A 15,945-nucleotide genomic window follows, 5' to 3' on the forward strand; every position below is an offset into this window, starting at 1 on the left:
AGTGAAACTATTTGGATTAAAAAATACTTATTTCAAAATCACATTTTAAGATCACACATCAGTTTCTTAGTTGTAAACTCTCTCCATATAATTACTTAGTTTTTCAAATGTACATAGAATGTACAGTAAACATCTGCGGAGAATTGACATGCATGTACACGTGGATAAATATATTTTCTCTATTAAACATAGCGGGCATCACTTTTTATTCCCTCACCTTTGTGTCCAAATATCCTCCCATGTCACATTCGGGAACAGCACAATTAATGAGCGTACTGCAATGGGGCTGTTTTCAAAAGCTAGCTGCCCCAGGTCACCTCCACATGAACCAACCACGGCGCCTCCAATTCCGTGTGTCCCTAGCAGCCCAGGAAAGCTACACAACACAGCTCATGCCACCAAGCGCCGGCGGGTCCCGCCATCTTCGATGCCCACGAGACCTTTCCGCACCAATCCCGCCCGTCTAATTCTAACGCCCCCGCGAAAAATTTTCCACACGCCACACGGAACACGTATTACTCCCCCGCTCTCTCGCTGTCAGCGCTGGCCCACCGAGCCGTACGCGCCTCCAGCCCAGACCACTCTGCCACCGCCAAGCGGGCCCGCCGCCACTCACGCCAACCCGCTTTACACCAAACCCCAGGCAGAAAGGGCCACCGCCAGGTGGGCCCCGCCCATCACACCGCAATCACAAGCACAGGTCCCCTTCTCCCTCGCCTTTCCTACCCGCACGCCAGAAGAGAAGGAACTCCACCGCTGCGCGCACACCATCCCACCGCCGCGCCCCGCGTCTTCTCCGGCGAGGAGCCGCCGCCAGCCGCTCGCCGCCGAAGAGCTCCGCGCGGCGTGGCGTCCTCTCGTGTGGGAGACGCTGCCGAATTTCTCTGACCGGGTCGTCGTTGCCGTGTTCCGCCGAGAAGAGAGTTTTTTTTTTTTTAAAAAAAGGGGCTCTCCTTTGCGGCACTGGCCTGGCCTCTCGGAGTCTAGTTTATTTGGAGGCGGCTAGAGGCTCGCTTCGGAAGCGACCAGGTCGCCGCAGTAGCCGCCGCTTCCCGTCGTCTCCGTCTCAGGGCTAGCCGTGGTGATGAGCTTCGCCGGATCCTAGGGTTTTTGAATTTGACGGCTTCGTCGAGCTGCGCAAGGCTTCGAGGGGGAGATGGTGCCGACGGGGCTGTTCGGGTGGGCGTCGCCGCACGTGCAGCCGCTCACGCCCGTGTCCGAGGTCTCCGAGCCGCCGGAGTCGCCGTCGCCGTACGGGGACGGACCGGCGGGGGATGCGGGCGTGGGGGCGAGGGAGGGGGAAGGCACCGGCGCCGGCGAGGAGGAGGTGGAGGAAGACGAGGTCGAGCCGCCGCCCGCGGCCGTGTCATTCTGGAGGCTTTTCGAGTTCGCCGATGGGGTCGACTGGGCACTCATGGCTGCTGGGGCGCTCGCTGCTGCCGCGCATGGTGCGGCGCTCGTTGTGTACCTGCACTACTTCGGGAGGGCCCTTAATTTGCTCGACTCTGAGCGGGTTGAGTCAGCTCTCCATGGACGCAGCGATGAGCTGCTCCACCGATTTAAGGAGGTAAGCTGATGCTTCTGATGCATGCCACTTAATTGTACAAGAGTAGTTGCATTTTCGATTTACTTGGAAGGATGCTTGAAATGTTTAAATTTTTATGGAGGATTAGCTTTTCTCTCGTAATGCCATTCTCAGAAGACAATTCAAATTTTGCTATCAATTAGCTGCAGAGTCGAATTTTGTACTTTGGGGGCTTGGAAGTTCTCGAAAATTGTAAGATATTCAGGTCGATTTGGTTACGTTTTGAATTAGTACTTTTAGATTGCATTTGAAATATTAGGGTTAGGAAGGTTTCAAACTGCACATGTTTGCTGCACTGCATTTTTTTAAGGAGGTAAAGCTGATCCTTCTGATGCGTGCCATGTAATTGTAAAAGAGTTGTTACATTTTCGATTTTAGATGGAAGGATGTTTGGAATGTTTAAACTTTTGTGGTGGATATATTCTGCCATAATGCCATTCTCAGAATGCAATTCAAATTTTGCTATCAATTAGCTACAGATGTTTCTTGCACTTTGGGGACTTGTCAACTCTCAAAAATTGTAGGATACAGGTTGCTTCGCTTACATTTGCTCTCACGGGCCCTCTAGTAGGAAGTTCCAATTGCACATATTTGTTGAACTGCATGTTTTTAATTGCAGTTTCACAACTCAAGTTATCATTTCAAATCAGTGCATTTTGATTTCGTTTCTAATGCATAGTTTCCAACATAATTGCAAGTGGTGGGTTGGGGTGTGTTTGGTGTCACCTGTGTTGAAAGTTCTGGGCGCCTGCTGCTGCTGGGGGAGGTGCCTTGTGGGATTGCGTGCAAGTTGCGGCAGATAATGTAGGAGTGAAGTAGCCCATGGTTTAAATGTTAGTTGTGTTTTATGAAATTGGCCATTTAAAAATTTATGTTGAGGTTGATGCAGGATGGTCTCGTTGGTCTGAAGGATGCCAGGGTCTAAAGGCTCCTATCAGTGTGAGCTGTGTTGCTTAGCTTTGTTAATACATTAGGGGAAAGGGTTACACCAATGGATGTCTCGTGGTTGGTTATTTTTGTTGTATCCATAGTTTAATTTGAACGTTATTAAAGGACTTTTGTATTATGCACCAATATGAGTTCTTTTGTACTCTGTTTATTTTGTTTCTGAAAGGTTTCCCGGAATATCCTGTAGCTGCCTTTAGTAATATCCATTTTGGAAATTTTCTTGCAAACAAGAGAAGTGAGGTAGCCAAGTGAAGGTTTCATTCACGAGTAGTGAAATTCAGGCGTGGTCCCTGTTGTGGAAAAAGTTAAGGTTTCACTTGACATATGTGCTCCTGTCATAGAACCTGTGGGTGGGGATAAAGCTATGGGGATGTGAGAGCCTCATCTGTGACGATAGGAGCTGAAAAAAAGGACTCATGGGATTCATTTCCTCAGGGGATAACCAAGCATTCGGGAGTCATCCCCAGGGCAGAGCAAAGTATTGTTGTTTTAATTGTAAAATGGGCTACATTAAACACTTAACTTAGGTCATAATGTCTGCTATCTGGAAAACGCCAAGGATCCCTATAACTGTGGACTGTTATTGTTGTACCCGGTCTTGTCGTTTATGGCCATCCATTTATTTACTTGATATTTCAGCGTTTCAAGTTCCATTCTGCTCGCACCCAGATTTTCAGAGTCCTACTCCCTCCAAATAGGTGTGGCCACTTCTAATAGCCACTCTCCCTCCAAATAGGCGCAATCGTTACGGATGTACCTAGAAAATGTAAAAAAAAAACGGGGGGGGGGTGTCTGGGGGGTAACTTGTAAAAACTAATTTAGCATTAAAATGCATATATACATATACATAAGGGTGTAGATGAAGTATGAGGGGCCAAGGGGTCCTCAGGTGCTAGCTCCATCCCTGGTGGCCTAGCATGTTTCTCTTGTCACCTCCCTCGCACTTCCCTTATTCTCGAATCCATATCTTGCAATCTTACAATTTTAACATCTACATGTTGCAGCATGCCTTGTATATCGTCTATATAGCTGCTGGTGTTTTCATCGCAGGATGGATAGGTAAGTAACTCGAGTTCTGTTCTCACTCGGCACAAACACACATTACTGATTATTTTAATTCTGCAGAGGTATCATGCTGGATTCTCACTGGGGAACGGCAGACTGCTGTCATCAGATCAAAATACGTTCAGGTTTTGCTAAACCAAGACATGAGCTTCTTTGATACATATGGTAACAACGGTGATATAGTCAGTCAAGTGCTCAGTGATGTATTGCTCATTCAGTCAGCTATAAGCGAGAAAGTAAGCTTAAAGAGTGCGCTTGGAATTATGATCCGCAGATTGAACCCACTTTTAGAGTCTTCTAATGACCGAGTCCTTTGTAGGTTGGGAACTACATACACAATATGGCTACATTTGTTGGTGGTCTCATTGTTGGCCTTCTCAATTGTTGGCAAATAGCACTTCTAACTCTTGCCACTGGACCCTTGATTGTTGCAGCAGGAGGAATATCTAACATATTCCTTCATAGGCTGGCTGAAAACATTCAAGATGCATACGCCGAAGCGGCTAGCATTGCTGAACAGGTTGCTACCTTTACCCAATCTGCCAAGCTTTCTTCTTATCTTTTTTAAGTATACACCAACCTAAGCTGCTGTCAGATACATTGCTCATGGCCAGCATATCTCTTATATTGAGAGCGTTGTTTGAGACGGCAGCTATTCTGCAGTTTGGATTTGTAGATTATACATTCATTCTGGTTTGATGTGCAATTAATAAGGTTGAATATGGCTAGTTCTAATGGGAAAATGTGCATGTACAGGCTGTCTCATACATCAGGACACTGTATGCTTTTACAAATGAAACTCTTGCGAAGTACTCCTATGCTACCTCACTTCAAGCCACACTGAGATATGGAATTTTGATAAGCCTTGTCCAAGGAATTGGCCTTGGATTTACGTACGGACTTGCCATTTGCTCTTGTGCTTTGCAACTTTGGGTTGGAAGACATCTGATCCATAAACGAAAAGCTGATGGTGGTGAAGTTGTGGTAGCTTTATTCTCTGTAATTCTGAGCGGCCTGTAAGCATCTAAATTATACAGTTTTTGCTGCCTCTTTTTTTTCAGTCATGTATAGCCTTATCTATGTCTCTTTTTGAATTTGTAGTGGTTTGAATCAAGCAGCTACAAACTTCTATTCATTTGAGCAAGGACGCATTGCTGCTTATAGACTATATGAGATGATTAGTCGTTCAACTTCCAGTGCCAATCAAGAAGGGATCACCTTACCCCAAGTGCAGGGGAATATTGAATTTAGAAATGTGTATTTTAGCTACCTGTCTCGTCCAGAAATTCCAATATTAAGTGGATTCTTCCTCACTGTACCAGCGAGAAAAACTGTTGCACTTGTTGGTAGAAATGGCTCAGGGAAAAGCAGTATAATTCCTCTGATGGAGAGATTCTATGACCCAACATTAGGTAAGAACACTGAAAAGCACCTTTTCTTTTCCACATTGATTCGTCCATTTAAAAGGCTACTCTTTTTATGTTTTCAGGTGAAGTTCTTTTAGATGGCGAAAACATAAAAAATTTGAAAGTAGAATGGTTAAGAAGCCAAATTGGTCTGGTGACACAAGTACCAGCTTTATTGAGTTTAAGCATTCGGGAAAATATTGCTTATGGAAGATCTGCTACCTTTGATCAGATAGAAGAGGCAGCAAAGACAGCCCATGCCCATGGGTTCATCAGTTCACTTGAAAAGGGGTATGAAACCCAGGTAATGGAACTATGGAAGTACCATACATCTTATCATCTATCTGGGCTAGGCTGGTCAGGCATTGAGGCTCTGGTACTCATTTTTATGAATTCTGTAGGTTGGTCGAGCTGGTATAGCACTCACTGATGAACAAAAGATCAAAATTTCAATTGCCCGTGCTGTGCTTTCGAATCCATCCATTCTGTTGCTTGATGAGGTCACGGGAGGACTTGATTTTGAAGCTGAAAAGGCTGTCCAAGAAGCATTAGATGTTCTCATGTTGGGAAGATCAACCATTATAATTGCTAGACGTCTTAGCCTCATTAAAAATGCTGATTACATAGCTGTAATGGAGGAGGGTCATCTTGTTGAAATGGGTACACATGATGAACTAGTGAACTTAGATGGCCTTTATGCCGAGCTTTTAAGGTGTGAGGAAGCAACAAAACTTCCCAAAAGGTAAAGCCTTTTTTCTCTTAGATAATATCCACCATGTGGTGTAACTGTGTAAGCATACCTAGTACTTGTGCAACTAATTTTTAGATCCTAGAGCATTGTTAGCTACAGCATTAATTGAATACTACCGTTCTGAAGAGATATTGCTTAACCCTTTGTGTTTACTTCATGACTCTGCATTCCGTGCTATCAGCTGCAAAAGTGCATAATTTGATTTAGTAGCCTTATTAATCCTATCTTGATCCATGTCAGGATGCCTACCAAGAATAGCAGGGAGCGTAAGTCACTCCAAATTGAGGACGCATCAGTGAGCCAATACTTTCAAGAATCCTCCTCTCCTAAGATGACAAAATCACCTTCACTTCAAAGAACACATGGCATGCTTCAGTTTTGGCGATCAGATACCAACAGAAATTCTCATGATTCACCAAAGGACCGAAGTCCACCTTCAGAACAAACTGTGGACAATGGGATCCCTATGGTTGCAATTGAAGCTGAAAGAGTGCCATCCATCAAGAGACAGGATAGTTTTGAAATGAAACTGCCTGATCTTCCTAAAGTTGATGTCCACCCTATACAACGGCAGTCATCTAAGAATTCAGAACCTGACTCGCCCATATCTCCTCTTTTGACTTCTGATCCTAAGAATGAGCGTTCACATTCGCAAACTTTTAGCAGACCACAGAGTGAACGAGATGATGCGAGTTCTGAACACAGTGAACTGGATGAGGTTCAGCACCAGAAACCTCCATCCTTTTGGCGTCTTGCATCACTTAGTATTGCTGAATGGCCTTATGCACTTTTGGGTACAATTGGTGCTGCTATATTTGGCTCGATTAATCCTCTGCTTGCTTACACAATAGCACTTATTGTGTCAGCATACTATCATATAGACACCAATGATATGCGCCACGAAGTGAACAGGTGGTGTTTATTCATAGTCGGCATGGGTGTTATTACAGTGCTTGTCAACTGGTTGCAACATTTCTATTTTGGAATAATGGGGGAGAAGATGACTGAGCGCATAAGAAGGATGATGTTCTCTGGTAATCGCAACCTGCATGCTTATACACTCTTCTCGTATTTTGCTGCAATCATGGATTTAGTTTTACCTTATGGAGTTTTAAGACTTATTCATATTTATGATTTATTTGACAGCAATGCTGCGCAATGAAGTTGGATGGTTTGACAAAGAGGAGAACAATGCTGATACACTGTCCATGCGCCTGGCAAATGATGCTACATTTGTCCGTGCTGCCTTCAGTAACCGACTTTCCATCTTTATACAAGACACTGCTGCAGTATCTGTGGCTCTTCTTATTGGAATGTTGTTGGGATGGCGGGTGGCACTTGTTGCGCTTGCAACTTTACCAGTTCTTGTTATCTCTGCTATTGCACAGGTAATAAAATCTTTTTGTTTGTCTGCTATCCCATGAAAAATTGGTATGTTAACATAAATCTGTCGCCTGTCCTTGGAATTGTTGCATAGTGAAATATTTGTTTCCAACGATTAGAAAAACATCAAATAATAGCAATGATGTGGTAATACACCGGAAAGGAAATATTTTCATAAGTTGTGATCAACAAAGCCTGGTTAGACTACAGATTATTTGGTCTTATTGTATACAATACAATTCGAGCCTAAGAAAACCCTTATGGAGGCTTCCAAAATTTAGTGCTTGCCTTAGCATGTACGCTTGCTTGTGTAAGATCGAATAGTCTGTCAAAGCTTGCCAAACACGTCAAAGTTCAAACTAAAAATATTACTTTTCATGTTAGTTAAGGCTTCATGGCAATTCCCTACATGATCTACCCCTCTCAATGAAACTGGACTATATGTGGGTAGTATCAGATATTGAAAGTTTTATATTATGCAACTTGCTCTTGGAAGTATCGCTTGTTCATGTCATATTCCACATGTTATAACTGTAGCACATAAGTGCACTGTCAAATCTCTTAAAGCATCAATTAATTGTGTTGCAGAAATTGTGGCTTGCTGGCTTCTCAAGAGGAATCCAAGAGATGCATAGAAAGGCTTCGTTAGTACTTGAAGATGCAGTACGGAACATATACACTGTAGTAGCATTCTGTGCTGGGAACAAGATAATGGAACTCTACATATTACATCTTGGCAAGATACTGAAGCAAAGTCTTGTGCAAGGATTGGCTATAGGCTTCGGCTTTGGTCTCTCGCAGTTTCTTCTTTTTGCCTGCAACGCTCTACTTCTTTGGTACACTGCTATTTCAGTTGACCAGCAACGTCTGACAATAGCCACAGGACTGAAAGAGTATATTCTCTTTTCATTTGCATCATTTGCATTGGTGGAGCCTTTTGGACTTGCACCTTACATACTTAAAAGGAGGAAATCTCTTATGTCAGTGTTTGAAATTATCGACCGTGAGCCAAAGATTGATCCTGATGATACCACTGGCTTGAAACCACCCAATGTCTATGGAAGTATTGAATTCAAGAATGTTGATTTCTCTTATCCTGCTCGCCCTGAAATTCTTGTGCTGAGCAATTTTAATCTTAAAGTTAGTGGTGGGCAAACAGTTGCAGTAGTAGGGGTTTCTGGATCAGGGAAAAGCACTATTATTTCTTTGATCGAGAGATTCTATGACCCGGTTTCTGGCCAAGTTCTACTGGATGGTCGAGATCTGAAGTCATTTAACCTGAGATGGTTGCGAAGCCACATGGGCCTGATTCAGCAAGAGCCAGTTATTTTCTCGACGACAATAAGAGAAAACATTATTTATGCAAGGCACAATGCAACAGAGGCTGAGATGAAGGAAGCTGCAAGGATAGCAAATGCTCATCATTTCATTAGCAGCTTGCCACACGGCTATGACACTCATGTGGGGATGAGAGGGGTTGATCTAACACCTGGTCAAAAGCAACGGATTGCCATTGCTAGGGTGGTTTTGAAGAATGCACCGATATTGTTGTTGGATGAGGCCAGCTCTGCTATCGAGTCTGAATCAAGTAGAGTGGTACAGGAAGCTCTCGACACTCTGGTCATGGGTAACAAGACAACGATTCTCATTGCGCACAGGGCAGCAATGATGAAGCATGTGGACAACATTGTTGTCCTAAATGGTGGTAGGATAGTTGAGCAGGGTACACATGACTCTCTGATGGACCAGAATGGTCTATATGTTAGATTGATGCAACCCCATTTTGGCAAGGGCCTTCGCCAGCATCGGCTAATGTAATTATGGTTGAGCTTGTTAGGTGTAAATTATCCTAGGCCATGATCAGGTTCCGTTTTGCTCTATGTCCAGCCATCCAGGGCCCCTTTCTGGCAGATGAAAAATGCTGGAAGTGTCCGCTTGTTGGCGCTGTTCTGAGTGGAAGGGTGACCTGATCTTGACAAAATTTTAGCTTGAAGATTCAGGTAAGTAACGGTGTTGAAACTGTAGGGAACAGCTTATTTTGGAGATAGTTAGCAAAGTTTGGAGGGCGTTGTAATTGCTGTAATATATGAGTTGCAAACATTCTTTTGGATGCTCTTGTTCGTGGTTTCTCGCCTCTAATGTATTATCATTTTGATCATCTAACAGGTTACGTTCTTGCTGGGTATAAACTCTTGCAGCCGTGATCAAAAGCCTGTGGCTGGGTAAATTCGGCACGAATTGTTGATGCCATAGGGCTGTTTAGATGTTAGGAGTATAGGACAGTCGATCGTTGAATTTTTGATGAAATTTCGAACTAAATCATTTATCCAAGGTTCCTGTGTCACTTGGCACGGGCGAATCGTCAGCCTACCGAATTTGTGCCCAACAGTGGCATGAGTAGCTGCAGCACCTCAGGCCACCGAACTTGTAAGCAACAGCGGCATGAGCAGTTTTTTCGTGTTCTCTGTTTCGAATTTAAAATTATCTGTATCTTGGGATTTGTGTTCAATCCCCCTGCAGTCGTTTGTGAATTGTGAGAAAATGTCAAATTATCTGTAGTGTCAAATACTCAAATCCTTGTTTCCCTTTTCGTCGATTCATTTCGGTATTTTAACGTTGGCGTGACCCTGCACTTGGATTGGCTGCTGTTTCACCGAACATACAATTTTGGACGCCACAGAAACGTTAGCAATCAATATTTGGCATTTTGTCTTTCACCAAATGAAACACGCACGATTATCCGCACGTGAGGTGTAGCCGTTTCTCTTTCAGCAAGCGCAAGTATACCATGACCGAATGAGACCGTACATTGCAGTTAACGAACGCGGGCGGTCACGCGGTCAGGTCGGAGATCTTGAAAGAGTCCGCGACGACCTTGAGCCTGTTCCGGAGCCTGCTCCACCGGCGTTCGTTCGCAGTCACGATCAGCGTGTAGTACCGACCTGGTAGGAGAACAGAGAGGGAGGTTATCTCCTCTCTTTTTTTCAGACTAGTATTGCTTATGATTCTGTGCTTCAGTGGCTTCCTACCGTTTCCAATGGCGACTGTCGCGAACGCGGATACGCCGTAGCCCGGAGCCTCCAGATCGTACTCGAACGTCCAGTAGTTCTTGCCATCCACCGTGCGCTGCAAAAACAGTAGCATCAACTGAACACTGAGCTGCCCCGCAATAGAACAGTACACATAAAGCAGCGCATAAGTTACTCATCAGAGTTTCTGCTCAGGCACTTGGGCAAATATAGAGCGTCCAATTAAATTAGCCACTCTGTGGACGAGTAAGAAATGCTGATTGCATGGACAATGACCAGACGGCAAACCTCTTGCATGTCATAGATCGACGGTTTTTGATTTGGGGCAGCGTAGACGTTGTTCACCAAATTGAAGATGGCCTGGTATGATGTGAAAAATGTTCATCAGATCAGCAAGAGTGAATATGCAGTGCTTCGGCTGCAGGGTTTTCAAAGCTATATATGTCTATCTTCTGTGACTAATCAAAGCAAACAATACATAGTAGGAAATAAACCCACCTCATCCATTGGTCCTAGGTCGCGAATATCTGTTTTATCAGTAGGAATAAATCCCACACGGACACACTGAAGAGCCAGATTACGATCTTTGAATGCTGAATCATGACCCAAGAAGTCGAAATCCTAACGAGACAACCAAGCAAAGGAATTATGAAAATTTTCATACAGGGGAAAAGGTCGTTGGCATTTGAGTCTTCACTATACAGGAATCATACCCTCCATTCGGCTGGATAGAGATACGAATATCCATCTTTTGCATCCACGTAAGACTTGTAATTCTTCGGTACTTCTGGAAACTAGGAACAACTCCAGTTAATGTCGAATCAAAGAACTACAAAGTCTGCTTGAGAGCTTGAGGAATTCATATACACTGATCCTGAAAGACGGCCATTACCTTCAGCAAATGCAGAGCTTGTCTTCAGAAGGCCAGTGGCTAATGCTCCAGCACCAAGCAAAGCTAACTGTCTTTTCGTGACATCTATACAAGTGGGGAGATGTATTGTAAACACAATTCTGTGGACCATCGGATGAATTGAGAAAAACTACAAAAGGGGGGCATTACTCTTTTCATGCGAGGATGCTCCGCTTGAGCTTGCTGAGACAACAGAGTGAGAAGCCCCATTCAGTTTGGCAGTCACCGCAAAATTTGGCGCAACCAACTGAAAATCAGCACCAGGTTCAAGATGTTAACTCCTCAAAACAGGCAGGGAAAATAAATAAATTCTAGAAAACAATTAGAAGTGGGCTCGAGCACATACTTGTTTAGATACGGAACAAATCAGATTCTGCAGGCTTGCCATTTCACCTTCAGTAGTTCAGGATAGCACTGAGCTCGAGGAAGAGTTCTCTGAAGCTTGCACCCCAGCATCAGTTATCCATAGTGGCTGGACCGTGGCACGCTCGCTTGTCCAGTGTTGAGTGTGTGGCTGGAAGCCAAGGCAGCCAAGTCTGCATTTTCATTATCCTCATTTCATCACTTTTGCCCCTTGTCTTGTACTGAGCACTGACTGACGAAAATGGGCCATCCAAGAGCACTGACTGACAAAAATGAGCCATCCAACAGCCTTTCTGATAGATAGCTGATGACTTGGCCTGTTTCTGCTCGTTTTCCAGGGTTGAGAATTAATATGCATGCCAAATTAGCAATCTCAATAGCATCAAGAGACAAGAGATGAGATGTTTCTGATCGAACATGCAAGCAGCAAGTGGAAGCGGAGTAGCTACATCATAATATATCAGCTGCAATCTCACAAATTTAGCAAAGAAGCAACTACAAGACACAGGCATATCAGATTGATGTCGTTAAAGACTTTAAACATCAACTGTTGCAAATACAAACATATGGATGCCATGAAACAAAATTTTCAGGTTACATAATTTGATGAGACCATGATAAGCTATTACAACAGCTGCTACAACTATTGAAGGCTAGTAAGCCTTTGGAGCTGGTTTCACTAACCCTAACCCAGAACCACTCCCCAAATACTTGAAATCCCTTGCCTCCAAGCGTTCATCATGCGCAGCAAACCCGGTTCCACCTTTCTCCAAAGGAACCAGATTCCTCTCCTTAAATGGTTTGTTACACTCCAAGCAAACTTTATCCTTCACTAGAAACTTGTCAGAGCACTTCTTGCAGAAGACATGGCCACAGGTGCTGATCGCCACCAAGGTCATGGTATTTGTAAGGGTGGACTTGCAACTAGGGCACATGTAGCTCTTTTCCACTGACTTCTTGCTCTTCTGGTCAGCGTTTTCTTCAGTGAACGAGATTGGGAAGAGCGATTTCAACTTGAGCTTCTCCTGCCCTTCAGGGCAGACTGTGTCGGTGGAGGGGGCATCTACCTTGACCGAAGCTTCAGGAGTAGCCGAAGGGAGCCAGAATGCCTTCATATTGCGGAGAGCTTCCTCTTCGAAAGAAGTAACCTTCACACTGTTTGCTCCATGAAATCCATTCTTGTCTTGGGAGCCACTGCGATCATGGTACTGGGGAACAGCTCCATGATTCTGCTGATCAAAGGCATCCAACTCCTTAGCCTTCTGCAGCATCAGCTTCTCCTCCTCCTCTTCCTTCTCTTGCTTTTTCTGGGCCTCATGAGCTGCTAGCTTGCTGGAATAACGAGAGTAAACACTCAGTATTCTGCTCAGTAGCTCAATTATAAAGCAGATAGTTTAGGGCCAACTACAGCATTTTTGGCGTCCATCGTGAACATCAACAGAAATTCTAGGTAAGGCAACTACAATAAGGGAATTAGTCTGATGATGAGTGGTCGATGAATACGATTACTGGTAAACTTGAACAAACATATATTCACAGACACAATGAGAAATGTCAAAGGTCAAATGTTTGTGCAGAACACCACTACGTACATACAAGAATTCGATTCAACACAGAACAGATCCAGGAAAGACAATTTTATCCCGTATACAAGTGTGGGCTTGCAAAACCAAATCTAACTTCGGGTGAGACACTTTTGACCTAAAATTCATGGGTGCGCTTCGCTTAATATCCTCACAAAACTATCAGCCACCTGCGCCATGCGGTACTGATATACTAGCCTGACAATACTTCTCGCAAATACGCTGCGACCTCCTCCCCTCCCCTCCCCTCTATCGCCCTCCCTCCTCCCCGATCAACTACTCCATCTCAAAACTCGCTAAAGCAAGTAAGCAATCAACAACACAGAGAGGTGAACCGTGCAGTGTGGCCACCTACCGCTTGATATCCTTCTTCTGGGCGAGGAGACACTCGAGGATGCACTCCTTGCAGAAGGTGTGTCCCTTGGGGCAGCACAGCGGGTCGATGAGCGGCTTGAGGCAGAGGCAGCAGGCGTCGAAGGGCTTGATGGAGTCCTTCCCCAGGCGCTCCCGCTGCGTGCCGTACCCGAGCTTCCGCTTCTCCTCGTACGTGAAGAAGGCGAGGTCATTGTTGTTCTTCGAGTGCCGCTGCGGCATCTTCGCGTGCGTCGACTCGGCTCCAAGTCCGGGAGGGTTCAGGGGATCGGCCGGCGGAGGTAGGCCTCGCTCGCTTGGAACCCTAGATTTGTTTTGTCGGGGAAGGAAGGGAAGAGACGAGGAGGGGCGACGGTGAGGACGAGAGAGAGGAAGCGGTGGTGGGCTCGGCTCTGTATCTGGGTCGGGCTGGGAGAGAGTAGTATACGGCCCGTGTGTTGAATGTTTTCGTGGGCCGGACACGGGCAAGACAGGCACACGGCCGAGATGGATTAGGATTCAGGTGCGACTTTTTTTCAAAAAAAGGATTAAAAAAAACTAAAATTCGAAAAAGGGGTGCCAGTTGGGAAAATTTAGAGAAATGGGTGCCTCCCGCCCGCTGAACGGGCGGGACGCGTTGGGCCGGGGACATCCCGCCCACCCAGCGGGCGGGATGTCCCACGAGGGCCTCGAAGAGGTCCCACGGGCGGGATGCCCAACCAAAGGGCAGGATGTTGTGCTGAGGGGCATCCCGCCCATTGGTAGGGCGGGAGGTCCCCCACAGGCTATATAAGCCGCAACCTGCCCCAAAAATACCATTTTATCCAGCAAAAATCAGAAAAAAGAGAAAGAGAGGAGAGGAAGAGAGAAGAGGAAGCGGCGAAGCCCTGTCCACACGTCGATTTTAAGGTATATTCTCATTCTAGCCATATAAGTACTTGAAAATAAGTATAATTTAGGAAATATTTCTTAGAGTAGTTATGTTTTGAATAGTTTTTAATATTTTTATTTGTTTTTAATATAATTTATAATCTGAATAGTTTAGAATCTGTAAAATATAATCTGAGAGTCGCTGAAATTTAGGATCGTCGTTCGTTGTGTATTAATATGTAATATAACTAGTTTATTAATGATTGATAGATATGTCTTCCGAGAAGAGTTTTTTCAGTATATATTACGGAGAAGGAAATGTGATTTATGGGCCGAATGGGGTAGATTTAAGTGAATTCAACTGTGCGGTCAGAGGAATTACCAGACCGCACGAGAGGACATTTGAATCCCTATGCAACTGGTTAATGAGGGGATTAAGGATTAATCAGGAGACAGACACTGTGCGTGTTCAATGCGTCATAAATCGTACCACTCACGCTTTGATCTGGGAGCTTATGCCACTTGCAAGCAACGAGGACTGGTTAACTTATCTGCAAATGCAATTCATTGGCAGTGGCCACTGGTACTCCTTGTCAGTGTGCACCAAAACCCTTTGATAAACATTGAAGCTGCTCCGGAGGATGAAAATATTGATGAAGAAGTTGAGGAGTCAAACATTGAGGCAGGTGGCACCGCAGCACCTCAATGCGTGGCTGATGAGGGGGAGAACGTACCCTTTATTGTTGAACACCTGCAAGAAGAAGAACGTGAATTGGATGAAGCAATGAATGCCAATTCGTCTGATAATGACGATGATGTGCCTCAAGATTGGGTAAGCAGCGACTTCAGTCATCTTGTCGTAGATGACGGATGTAGCTGGCCTTCGGATTGCAGGGAGAATGAAATTATCCAGGGTGTAAGGTACCACTCAATTGAAGAGGTGAAGGAAGCTGTTAAGTGCTGGTCTCTCTCTCTTATGCGAGAGTTTAAGACAGTCGAGTGCAAATCTCGTAAGTACGATGTGGTATGTGTGAAGGATGGCTGTCCATGGCGGGTGCATGCCTATAAGGGTAAATGGAAAGATTATTGGGAATGCTCCATTGTCACTCAGCACACTTGTCATTTGCCTGGGGTGCAGAAGAGCCATCGCAACCTCACGTCGCAATACATCGCAAATGAGATGTACGGGACGATAGTAGAGAACTTGTCATATGAACCAAAGTCTATTATCAGGTACATTCAGGAAAAGTACAAGTATACCATCTCATGCAGCAAGGCGTGGAGTGCAAAACAAAAGGTGTTGGAGATGAGGTTTGGTACGTTCGAGTCTGCATATGATAATGTTCCTCGAATGCTGGCCGTCCTATGTCAGAGAAATCCTGAAAGCTACTATGACCTGAAAAACTCTAGACAGAGGAGAAGGTCCGCCCCACACATTGCAGCGGGTCTTTTTCAGCTTGGGTCCATGCATTAACGCATTCCATCACTGCCGGCCTATCCCGTGCATCGACGGGACTTTTCTCACAGGAAAGTATAGATTGCAAATGCTGACAGCTATTGGAGTGGATGGAAACAATCAATTGCTGCCTGTTGCTTTTGCTTTTGTTGAGAGTGAGAACACAGACAGTTGGTACTGGTTTCTGGAACGGGTTAATCTTGCAGTCGTTCGGGATAGGGAAGATGTCTGCCTGATTCATGATC

The 15,945-nt window shown here is 44.9% G+C and overlaps 3 protein-coding genes across 4 annotated transcripts; 1 reads left to right on the forward strand and 2 right to left on the reverse strand.

Annotated features, from left to right (window-relative positions):
* The first annotated feature begins 1,156 nt into the window (after positions 1–1,156).
* On the forward strand, positions 1,157–9,647 carry LOC112875919 (ABC transporter B family member 20-like). Of its 2 annotated transcripts, XR_003225237.1 has the most exons (12): positions 1,157–1,567; positions 3,538–3,592; positions 3,659–3,834; positions 3,918–4,118; positions 4,355–4,614; positions 4,700–5,010; positions 5,088–5,308; positions 5,406–5,746; positions 5,996–6,789; positions 6,902–7,143; positions 7,727–9,138; positions 9,305–9,647. XR_003225237.1 is itself a non-coding variant. In XM_025939927.1 (11 exons), exons 1-11 carry the CDS (start codon positions 1,157–1,159, stop codon positions 8,954–8,956), a joined length of 4,242 nt encoding a protein of 1,413 aa, XP_025795712.1. In that variant the 3' UTR covers positions 8,957–9,296. The 2 variants fall into 2 exon arrangements, 1 of the variants encoding a protein (XP_025795712.1); XM_025939927.1 differs by lacking the exon at positions 9,305–9,647 and having other exon boundaries at positions 7,727–9,296.
* Positions 9,648–9,803: 156 nt separating this feature from the next.
* LOC112875921 (photosynthetic NDH subunit of lumenal location 1, chloroplastic) lies at positions 9,804–11,610 on the reverse strand. The gene is made up of 8 exons (XM_025939929.1): positions 11,424–11,610; positions 11,228–11,324; positions 11,060–11,143; positions 10,881–10,954; positions 10,666–10,788; positions 10,456–10,527; positions 10,168–10,264; positions 9,804–10,080 (listed from the first exon to the last, which is right to left on the reverse strand). The coding sequence occupies exons 1-8, from the start codon at positions 11,463–11,465 to the stop codon at positions 9,971–9,973; spliced, it is 699 nt and encodes a 232-aa protein (XP_025795714.1). The 5' UTR covers positions 11,466–11,610; the 3' UTR covers positions 9,804–9,970.
* A 326-nt stretch (positions 11,611–11,936) lies between these two features.
* LOC112875920 (E3 ubiquitin-protein ligase CSU1) lies at positions 11,937–13,799 on the reverse strand. Its single transcript, XM_025939928.1, has 2 exons — positions 13,379–13,799; positions 11,937–12,772 (listed from the first exon to the last, which is right to left on the reverse strand). Exons 1-2 carry the CDS (start codon positions 13,615–13,617, stop codon positions 12,094–12,096), a joined length of 918 nt encoding a protein of 305 aa, XP_025795713.1. The 5' UTR covers positions 13,618–13,799; the 3' UTR covers positions 11,937–12,093.
* Positions 13,800–15,945: the final 2,146 nt, after the last annotated feature.

This window comes from Panicum hallii, chromosome 9 (assembly GCF_002211085.1).
Source record: "Panicum hallii strain FIL2 chromosome 9, PHallii_v3.1, whole genome shotgun sequence".
Classification (NCBI taxonomy): Eukaryota; Viridiplantae; Streptophyta; class Magnoliopsida; order Poales; family Poaceae; genus Panicum; species Panicum hallii.